At 40.9% G+C, this 11147-nt stretch overlaps 1 protein-coding gene across 6 annotated transcripts in view; it reads left to right on the forward strand.

Annotated features, from left to right (window-relative positions):
- Nucleotides 1-11147, forward strand: part of celf5a (cugbp, Elav-like family member 5a) — a 188293-nt gene extending 177146 nt beyond the window's left edge. For all 6 annotated transcript variants that reach the window (XM_042006156.1, XM_042006159.1, XM_042006158.1 and 3 more), the window contains exons 10-12: nt 852-995; nt 2805-2968; nt 8503-11147. In XM_042006156.1, coding sequence (XP_041862090.1) covers nt 852-995; nt 2805-2932 — 272 coding nt within the window. In that variant the 3' untranslated portion in view covers nt 2933-2968; nt 8503-11147. The remainder of the gene's footprint in view (nt 1-851; nt 996-2804; nt 2969-8502) is intronic.

Here is an 11147-nt window from a genome sequence, read left to right on the forward strand (position 1 = left end):
GTCCTGTGATGGACTGCAACCTGCCAAGGTGTACCCTGCCCTGCTATGGATGTCCGACTAACTTTATTTATCAAGAAACATCAGTGGTTTTAATCAGCGATTTCCCAAATATGGAAGATTTCCCCCACTTTACTAAGTAAATTAGAAGGGGTTGAGAAAGCTAAATAAGAGATAAAGATAAATAAAAGTATAAAGATGCAGACGTAGGGCAATGTTATTGAGACATGTCATGCTTTTCTCTTCTGTAACAATTAAAACTTGTGTTGCTGCAAGCTGTGAAAATGTGAAAAGTGCGGCCACAACGAAATGAGGACATTTAAACATATTCAAAATGCATTGTGATCATTTTCATTTACACAAAAAAAGCACTGAAGTTGCATAATTTGGAGTGAAAAAGGAGTATATTTCTTTCATTTTTGTTGAAGAAATTACTGTGTCAGATAGGAAGTGTAAGAACATGACTAGAGGCCTTATATGAGGCAATAAAACAATCTATGCTCAAGTTTTTGACAGTTTAAGTGAAATGGGAAGCAAAGAGAGACAAAAGCTCGGAGAGCAAAATTAATAATTAAGTCATGATAGGTTCAGTCGTAGACCAGCAGGTTACCATTTGGTTGGAGAGAAAAAGAAGGAAAATAGAAAATGATGTTTGAATTTAATATGCGAAGCTGGTTAGAACTGAATGAATTGTCTGTTTTCACAATCTACCAGAAATAATTTTAGTTTGTGTCTAGAGCAGTGATGTTTTAGAACTGATATTTTCTGGCATTTTCTGGTTGTCTTTTATAATTCTTTCAGTCTGTATAGATGAAAACAATGAATTAACAGCTCTTTCTCTCCTTTGTATTCAGGTCCAGAGGGTTGTAACCTGTTCATCTACCACCTGCCACAGGAGTTTGGAGACAATGAACTCATGCAGATGTTTTTGCCCTTTGGTACCGTCATCTCTTCTAAGGTCTTCATGGACCGGGCAACCAACCAGAGCAAGTGCTTTGGTGAGTTACTTATTTATACATCCAAGACAAACCAATGTATTATATTATAACAATGTCAATGAATGGGCATCGGCATGCATTGACATTGACTGTGATTTCCAGTATTTGACATGCTGTAATAAGTAAATGCCCAGCAGTGCATTTCTGGTTGTCTTATAAAAATTCACAGTTTAGTTGTAAAGTTTCATATTTGTTAAATAAACTTTCATTAGTGTAAATAAATATAAATATATAGTAAATAAACATTATTAAATATTTCGTCTCTCAGACTCTGACAACATTTGACAGCATATAAATGCCGAAGATTGAATTATTTCACACCCCAACAGACTTCCCTGAATTGTTGATGACTGTTGTTTGGATTGACTGCACACTGTTGTCAAAGTAGCCATGATGCACTCAGCCAGACCCCATGTTATTTCCTAGCAGCTGTTCAAACTAGGAATCTCCAGGTACTGTATCTTCCACACCTCTTGTTCCCGTTTAGTTGGATTGAGGTGCACACACTAATTCAATCTTTCAGGTCCAGACTAGGCTGGCAGTGATGGTTGAAAGAAGGGCAAGGAACAGGGCAATTATGGATCAGCATTTGTATTCACTTCAAGGGACCACAGAACCCTGGGCAACATTGATCACCTGTGCTGGTTCCCTTTGTGTGTGTTGGAGGCTTAATAATGTACATGCATGAAAGAAGAGCTATTTGCACTATTGACTAATACACTATGCATTTACAACATAATGTTAGGCCTGGGGAAGCAAGGGACATGCAGGTGTAATTAATCTGGGAAGGAGAAAGAGGGAATAAACTTTGATTGATTGGGTGCAAAAGAAGAGGAAGCAGACAGGACTGTGCAGAGAGCTCCAAGCCCAGATGTGTTAAGCTGATGGTGAGTTAGGAGGCCATCTCCTTTCCCTGCCTCTATACATTCTTCAGACTTCTATTCAGACCTCCTCCTCACTGCCCAGCTTTCACCCTAATGGGCCAAACCAGAGCTGGACAGGCTGTTCAGCTCTCTCCCATGTGACTGTGGATGTGGAGAAGGACCCTGCTGGGTCAACCGCTGTACCTAATGACATCACAGATAGGGGAGCACATAAAGCGGAGATACCTCCAATGCAGTTTATGGTAATTGAAATCTCAAGGCTTCATTTTTTACACATGATGAAAATGTTGGCATAGGTTTGAAGAGGGTTTTATCTTGAGGAAATGCACTGATGAGTTTACAGAGATGCATCATAAAATTTAGCACATTCAGTTCAAGTAACATTTGTTCTGTAACTTATAGAAATTTTTTGTCTAGTTTTCATGTCCGTTCCCATAATACCACTTATACTGAACTAGATTCAGTAACCCACTATATTTAGATTCATTATTTAATCGGGCCGTCTGGAAAAAAAACAGTTGTATCGTTTTTATCCTGCAAAATTCATAACTGCACAGAAGCTTGATAAGACATGTCTTCCAGACAAAAAAACTTAAATGGTAAGAGTGATGTCTTATGACAGCAAAAGCCCCCAATATGTTTCCTGAAGATTCCTACCAAGACTGTTTTTTTCAAGGAATAAAAGCAGGTGAGCTGCAACCCATAGGTGTTTCCTGCCCCCCTACCGCCCACCCCAACACTGCCATCTAGCCCATTCAAGCCTCCTGACTTATTCAAGAGGTAGGCAGGGTGTGATGATCAAACTGAGATTTTTTTTTTTACTTTTTTTTTCCATATGCTTGAGTTTCCACCTAAAGCTCATTTAGGTCATCACACCCGTTCCGTCCTCTGTTAGGTTTAATGAACCTGTTCATTTTATTCACAGGTTTCGTGAGCTTTGACAACCCTGCTAGTGCACAGGCAGCTATTCAGGCCATGAACGGCTTTCAAATTGGGATGAAGAGGTTGAAAGTCCAGCTAAAGAGACCGAAGGATGCCAGCCGCCCTTACTGACACAGCCTACCTTCAGTATTCATTGCAGCAGCACAGGTGAGCCTAGAAACATGTCAAACTGCTTTCACTGTTTCCAAATCAGTGCTTCTGTGTTAGCTCCAGATTTAGCTCAGGTTTCAGTGGTGCCCCTTGATTTTGCAAGGCATGCTAATGTCCAAACACCCTCCTTACTTCTTAGTATAGTTTAAATTTAGGAGCTTATCTACTGATAGAAAAATGCATTATTTAACATTTAGTGAAATGAGAAGAAAAATCACTGGCCTAAAATCACAGATGACTTCTAACATTTTAATGCAAAAATATGATATTATTTAGTCTGTTTTGTACATTTTTGAGTAAAAAACAACTTCCAATATTTCAGACAGATTGATTTGTAGGGCTGTAATCATTAACAAAGGCCGGGTGTTGTAAAATTTAAAGCTTTATACTCTGACTCCCCAGACCTTGTCACAACAATCAAAAGCCATGAACCCCTCTAAGCAGCTGCCTAGCACTCTGAGAATTTAAATAATTTATGCCCACAAAGCAGAAGAAAGCTATAAGAAAAAAAGTCTTTTCAGGTATTCGTTTCCTTCGTTTGTAGCATGAATAAGAAATGACTGTTAACAGGAATGGTGGAGGTCAAATAGAGTTCTTAAAGATCAAGAAAACTTTCTGAGAAAACTGCACCGAAGCATTGTTCTACTGTGCAACCAAAATCAGCAGAACCATGGAACAGTCATGAATAGAAAGACCTGTTTTACACCCTAACTATGAATTTGAACATTAGAAAAGTAAAAACTAGCGTCTACACAAACCCGAGACCTTTTGAAAACATGTCCCCTGGATCATTGAAGCTAAAATAAAACATTTTGGTTGCACTGAGCTAAAGTAAATCTTTAGGAAAATGTGTTTAAAAACGTCATGAAAATAACTGATCTATCTACTAAGGATGGGGGTGGATCAATTATGGTTTGGGCTTATTCGTGAGCCAATGGCATGGGGAAACGTTTGACTGAAGGAAAGTTGAGTAAATTTTAAAAACAAAAACATTCTTGTACCATACGATGAAACGGTGATTCTCCTTGGACTGCATCAGAAGAGGCAGGTTTACAGTTAAATAGTGACCGTCATGCTCCTTAAAATACTTTTACAGAAAAAAATGATCATGCTAATCAAGATAAAATCTGATGACGATTACAGGTTTAGTTTATATGATTGTTACGACCCAGGATAGGGGTATGAAAGGCTATAACAAAATAAATGGTGGACAGATGGTAAAATAAGTAAAAGGGTGTTTAATATACTGAACAAAAACAAAGACTGGCTCAAGTGGCAACACAACGGGTGTTGGGGTTTGCGAAACTGCTGAAAGAAAATGCAAAAGGGTTAGTTCTAACCCAAAATGCCACCAGATAAACAAACACAAAAACACTAGGAAAAGGTGAACTTAAACTGGCGTTTTACACTTAGCTAACAAACGGGCAGCAGTTCCAATAACTACAAAAAAAAGGGTATTCTTAGGCCCAAAACAATGTCTACTCTAGCCCAACACGTTCTAACTTTTATTCTATTTTTACACAAAAAGCTCAATCCAAACCGCAAAACAAAAATAACTTAAAAAGCAGCCAAACGAGCTGAGAACAACCAAAACCAAAACTACACCTTAATCTAGAACAAAAACACAGGCAGGTTTAACCCTGCTGAAATCACTAATTCAAGTTGCCACAACTAGACACAGAAAACACAATCGCTAGCCACCACAAGTCTGCCAAGCTGAGGGAGAAACCGTTTGTGTCAAACAGCTTCACCCTCCCGAATGATCACAGCAGCAGTCCTTTATTTCCTGGTGAACGGTGGCTGGAGTTGTGAATGGTCGAGTGATGAGCCAACCACAGGGGAGGAGATGAAGGTGTGACTGTTCTAGCCACTCCAAACAGGGAATCAGGGGCGGGCATTTGCATGAGTGACGAGCCTCAGGTGCAATGATCGGCGTCCGTAACACTCTCCCCCTAAAGTTTCAAAACCTTACCTCAAGGTTTTGAAACCAAAACAAAACACACGTTAGTCGGGTCACACACCTACACTTCTCAAAAGGCATCAGCACGTACGTTTTTAGGAGCCCTTCTAATGACACATGTCGAGGTGATGGTCCTGGATCAGCAGAGCCCACCACAAGAGACTTCGGTTCTTTCCTGACATGTGGGACTGAAACACAAGTGGCCTATTGCCTATATAGACCACATTTTTCTTTACCAGGGCCCACTCCACTTGCAGTGGGTGGTAGCCATCTACCTCTGAGCCCTCTGTTTCCTAAACGGTACGGGCGTCGTGGGTTGTCATCATCTGCACTAATCTGCAATGACCCAAAACTACTTGTTGAGGAATGGGTTAATACACTAAGCCCCCAGTAATTTCTTGCTGGCGAGATTCTGCATCACTTCTGGGGCAGAATCAGCTTCTGATGAAGCCACTCCAGGATCCTCACTCAGAGGGATGCGGACAGGAACTACACCAAAATCCCTGAAGCCACCGATCGGGATTCCCTCGTTGTCCGTTCCTGATGATGAAACAGATCCATTTGATATGGAAGGTGCAAAACATGAATCAGGGCTTTTTAACTTATCTGGCTTTGCGTCTCTGTAGTGGGTCTGTGTCCAGACCAAACTTACAGCTTGCGGCTGTGGTTTGCACTGGTTCTTGCATCTCAAAATTACACACTCAGCAATAAGATGACCAGGTTTGTGGCAGTAAAAGCACTCCCGCACCTTGGCACTTCTTACAAATGAAACTTTTGTCACGGGACGAGTTTGAATGAGCTCAGCATTGACATCCTGAATGTCAGAATGGTCGGAACAAGTGAGGATTTTCTCCTCACAGACGGGCGGTGATAATTTGTGCGTCAGCATATACACATCCTCTAACAATGCGGCAGACAATAGCGAATGCACTTTCTGTTCACTGAGATACAATACAATACACTCAGGCAGACATTTCTTAAACTCTTCCAATAACACAAGTTCTCTTAACAAGTCATAATCACCAGCTTTTGACACTGTACACCACTTAGTAGTTTCCTCTCTAGCAAACTCCACATACGTTTGCCCAGCAGATTGTCTCTGCTGACAGAAATTCTGACAGTACGCGTCAAGTACAGGTTCGTAAGCTTGGAGAACTGTGGCTTTGACTGTGTTATAATCCAGACTGTCCTTTAACGGCAGAGCTGAAACAACTCCCTGGGCCCTTCCAGTGAGCTTGCATTGTAACAATAATGCCCACACATCACATTGCCATTTCAGTGCATTCAATGCATTCGAATGCCGCAAAGTATGAGTCCATCTCCATATCCCTGAAATTAGGCACCAAGGAGACATTCTTATTTACGTCAAAGGTGGCAGAATCAGAAGAAGCAGCCGCTGGGGCAGCAGCCGAAGGGGGCGGTGCCTGTACCTGTGCCTGTGCCTGAGCCAGAGCCAGAGCCTGAGCCTTCAGCTCTAGCCTATGCAGCCTGACAGCTTTGTTAGCTTCAATTTCCAGCTTTCTTAATTCAAACTCATCTAGGCGAGCCTGAGCCTTTTCTTGGGTTTCCAGCTCCAATTGGGCCAAGCAGACTTTCAGTCGCACCCCACCATGGGCATCCGAAATGCCTGAAGAAAGCAGTTTGAACGGGGAAAGAGTGACAGGTGTCCTTACCTGCTTCTCATCCTCTCGTTCCTCCTCAGCGGTTTCTGTGCTGGGAGTCGGAGAGAGAGGATTCTCCTCCCTGTTATCTGGGTCACCCCTAGCCAGAGCGCCCACACACACAGCTGCGGTTTCAGCAGACACCCGAAATACCCCGAACGCCTCTAACTGTTCAACCAACAGAGCTCTGAGCTGGCTCTTGGCTGCCTGCTTCGTGATCAACAGAAAGAGATGACTTGCAATCGACCTAAGATCCGCCTTGCGGCAAAGGTCAAGGTCTGCACTGGAAGGAGCTGACAGAAAGTGCTCCAGGTCAAATAACACAGCCATCCTGATTTCTGTTCAACACAACAACCCGAATTTACTTCCACACGAGTTGTAACAATAACACGGGAGAAATAAATAAAGCTCCCGGACGAGCCCCCATTATGTTACGTCCCGATTCAGGGGTATGATTGGGCGCAACACAAAAGTACGTTGTGGACAGATGTATAAGTAAAACACAGCACTTTTTATTGTCGGAAGCATAAATAAAGAATAAAACCTGAAATCAAGCATAAACAAGTGTTGGGGTTAGTGAAACTGCTGAAAGAAATACAAAAGGTTAAATCTAAAACCATACACAAAACCCGCCGAATAAACCATACAAAGATTATACAAACAAAAGAGTGCACATAACTCGGCTTGTTAGCTAACCTACAAAAGGTGCAGCAGTCCCAAAAAGCTATGTGACCACAGTCACAAATGAATAGCCTATGCTAGCCCAACACATGTGACGAATGTGTTAACACAAAGGTTAATGAATTGGCAGAACACATACTACTATGAAGCGCAGCTCAAAACCCGAACTGTGTGCAATACAAAGGTAAAGCCCAAACTAACAAGACTATAATTACTCCACACAGGAAACACCAACAGCCAGGTTTAACCCTGCTGCCAATACGAAATAGTCTGCGACACAAAAGGCTACCATTGACCACAACGAACACACAGTACAGCAATGCAGCCATAACTCTGCCAAAGTGAGCGGAAGCAGCGTGTGCTGTCCAGCTTCTCCCCTCCGAATGATCTCTGCAGCAGCCATTTATTTCCGGGACTCCACCAAGCTGCAGTATGATTGGCTGAAGGATGAACCAGTCATCGTGGAAGATACTGGGGGGTGCGTCAGGTCCAGCCACTCCGAATAGACATCTAGGCCAGGCATTTGCATGCAGGATGAGCCACAGCTGGAATGAGCAGCACCCGTAACAATGATATTTTTCTAACCTTAACCAAATAGTTTGCATTATGCAAAGCAGTAAATGAAAATAAAACAGCAATTGAAAGTGCACAGAAACAGTGACAACTAAAAAACAACCTCTCTAAACAAGGTTACTGAGGCTGTGGCTGAGATTGTAATACCTCCATTCAACCCCTCTGACCTCTAAATGCAAACTTTTTAGTTTAGTAAATGTGGTTTCATGAAACACTGGAGTTATTTTAATGTACAGTAGCATGAAAAACAGCAGAAAATAATTTCTTTGCATATGAATTATTACTTTAGATTTACATGACTGATTCATTTTTTTGTCATGTTGCAATGGTTAATGTTTAGGGAATAAAAGCCCAAATTCTTCAGGGTTATCCAAAGATGTTGTTTTTGCAGAAATATAAAAACTGTAAGGGCTTGATTACATATGCAGCACAGCCGAAACATTTATTGTAGAAAATTCTGTCATCATTGTGATTGACAAAGATTGATTGTGCACCACTATGAGTTAGCTGTCTCCAGACCATTATACTGTTTTAATGGAGCCATACTGAACCATCCAAAATTGAAAAGAAATGAACATTTGGATTGATGGTTTAATGAGCAATGAAATTTGACAGTGCCTATCTCTTTTTTTCTCTTTTCTTTATCTGTTTTTCAGGTTTTAGAGGACACATGAAGATATCTCGGAGGAGTTCAACTTTTTCTTTTCTTTGAAAGCAAAATATGTTTTAAAAAATCAACTCGTAAGGAATCTTTGGAGACATATCAGCATTTACACATGAAGACATTAGGGCAGTAGAAGGAGATGCGAAAGATGAGGAGGCGCTTCACCGGGGGACATAACAGCAACAGATGGCACAGTGCGAGAACCACTAAAAGAATTAAAAAAAAAAAAAAAAACTGGAAAGAGACAAGACTGAACAACAGAACTTTTTCTTGTTGAGACTTGAATTGTTAACTAAGCAACAAACTAACAAACAAAAAAGCAGCAACAACAAATAGATTTCTATATACATATTATATACACATATATATATAAATATATAAGGAAAGAGGCGCTTGTGGCTTTTACTGGACAAATGAGGGTTAAAACTTGAAGATCAAAAAAAAAAAAAGCAGTGGAGAAAAGAAGCAATTCTATGTCCACTGACAGACTTTATTTCTCTTTCCCTCTTTCTCTTATTCTCTCACCGTCTCTCAGCAAGCGCAGAACTATGACTCTTGGAGGTCACTGAGGTTTCCATTAGCAACAGTAGAACTGCAATTCTTTCACCCCTAAGGGACCAAAGGACCAAACATTTTTATTGTTATGAACAGTAATATATAGTATTAATGATACTAATACTACAAACTACTACTAATAATATTACAAGTTAAACTTAAGAAGAAATACTAGCTTCAGGTTGAAAAAAAGAGCAAGGATTTTTTTTTTTTTTTTTTTTTTTTTTTTTTTTTTTTTCCTTTTACATTTATAGATACTGGGTTTGAGACTATTAACATAAAATAGAAAATATATAAAAAAAAATGTAAAAAATGATAAAGCTGTACTATTTTAGGGGCGTAGAAATGTGGGTTAGATATCGGTACGGGCATGTTCAGATATGTATCTTTAGTCACTTCATCTGCATCCCAGCATTTCATCTCGGAAGTGTGATCTGTCTGAGTAATTTTGTCGCCGGGAGAAGAAAAGAGTCCCGCTGTGCCAAAACAGACACAATAACAGAAGTAAAAAAATCAAAAGAACAACAGCTTATTTTGCTAACCAATACTGCCCTCTGTTCTTGTCAGCATGCTGCAGGAAGCTATCGTCATCGAGAGTGATTCCATATCATCATTAAAGCCTTGATAGTACAGATAATCTGACCATAAAGCACTGTGGTAAAAGTGCCACCCGGCTGAGCTGGATATGGCAGTAAAACAGCACAGCATCTGTAGCTGCTTAATAACATATACAAATGAGCCTGACAGCAGTTGTAAAAATTTCTGTGGGTGTGTCACAGTGGTCCCTGCCGGGTCGCGCCCTCTCCCACTGCCAAGCTCCTCCAGCTGCTCTCAGCAGGCGAGAGCAGAACTCTCTCTCCCCCGTGCCTCCCGCCCTCCCCTTCCTTTTTCACCTCCAAGTGCCAGCATATCTCTATCTCTCTTAACAGGGACCATCAGATCACCATCAGGAGCCCCAAAGCTAACCCACAGCATAATTAAGATAATGATAATATTGATCAGATGGTGAGCAGTGCCGCAGGGCAAGAGATGCACAATCAATTACACATTGGCATTTTGAATGAATTGACTGAGTGACAGAGTTCATCTTTCTCTCGCTGGGTGGACGCAAGTCTTTTTCTCTCCTATTATCATCCATTATAGTTTCAGATGGGAGCCATAATCTAAAAATCCTCTTTTAAGGCACTTAAATTTCTGAAGTTTACGTTGCTGCATCAAAGTCTGTATATAATGTTTAGAGTAGATCGTACAAGTTCTTCAGTGAAGAGCAGCTGTATATATATATCTATCTTTTTTTCTGAAGGGTATAATAGCGCAGTAAGAGCTTGTACACACTGAGAGGCAGCCTGGCATTACCAGCCTTAGGAGGTCAAATTAAGAGCTGTATGATCCATCAATTAGACAGCAGCAGGGCTGTAAGTGTAGCTGCTACAGCTGCTGCTGCTTCAAATGGGCGACAGCTTACCATTATTGTCGGTAACACATGGTTCCTATACAGTGTGGTCATGACACATCATAGGAAATGATCATAAGATATGATTAATTAACTTCTGTCATCCATGGTGATGGTTTATGCACTGAGACACACAGTCAGTACATCCGAGATGAAATCTCATGACTTGCTTTGGTCACACTTAGTTGTTTTTATTCATCTTTTTTTTTTTTTTAATGCCATTCATTGACTCAGTTTGCTCTTGGAAGCATCTTGCCCCTCAGGACTCTCAGACTTCAGTGCTCTCATAAACTTTAAACACATCAGTGCTTCAGACATAGCATCACAATGCCTGTCCCATCCACTGAAAACAGTTCGTAGACTGCCTTTGTGATCTGGTACCACAAATGTTTCCTCCAGAATGACTCCCCAGTCTCTGATGACTGTACACCTGCATTTGATGTTACTTTGGCTCAGCTGCTCTTTTGTGTGTGTGTGTGTGTGTAATTACTGGTTCACTTGATTGGTATTATTAGAAAGGAGGGTGCAGGATTTTTAAGTAGTCTGTGCGCCTCAGTGTTATCCTCATTCACTGTACATTGCTCTGTTGCAAGCAGTATGTAGATGCTGTAAGAAGACATTTTTAGATA

The sequence above is a fragment of the Melanotaenia boesemani genome, chromosome 14 (genome assembly GCF_017639745.1).
Source record: "Melanotaenia boesemani isolate fMelBoe1 chromosome 14, fMelBoe1.pri, whole genome shotgun sequence".
Classification (NCBI taxonomy): domain Eukaryota; kingdom Metazoa; phylum Chordata; class Actinopteri; order Atheriniformes; family Melanotaeniidae; genus Melanotaenia; species Melanotaenia boesemani.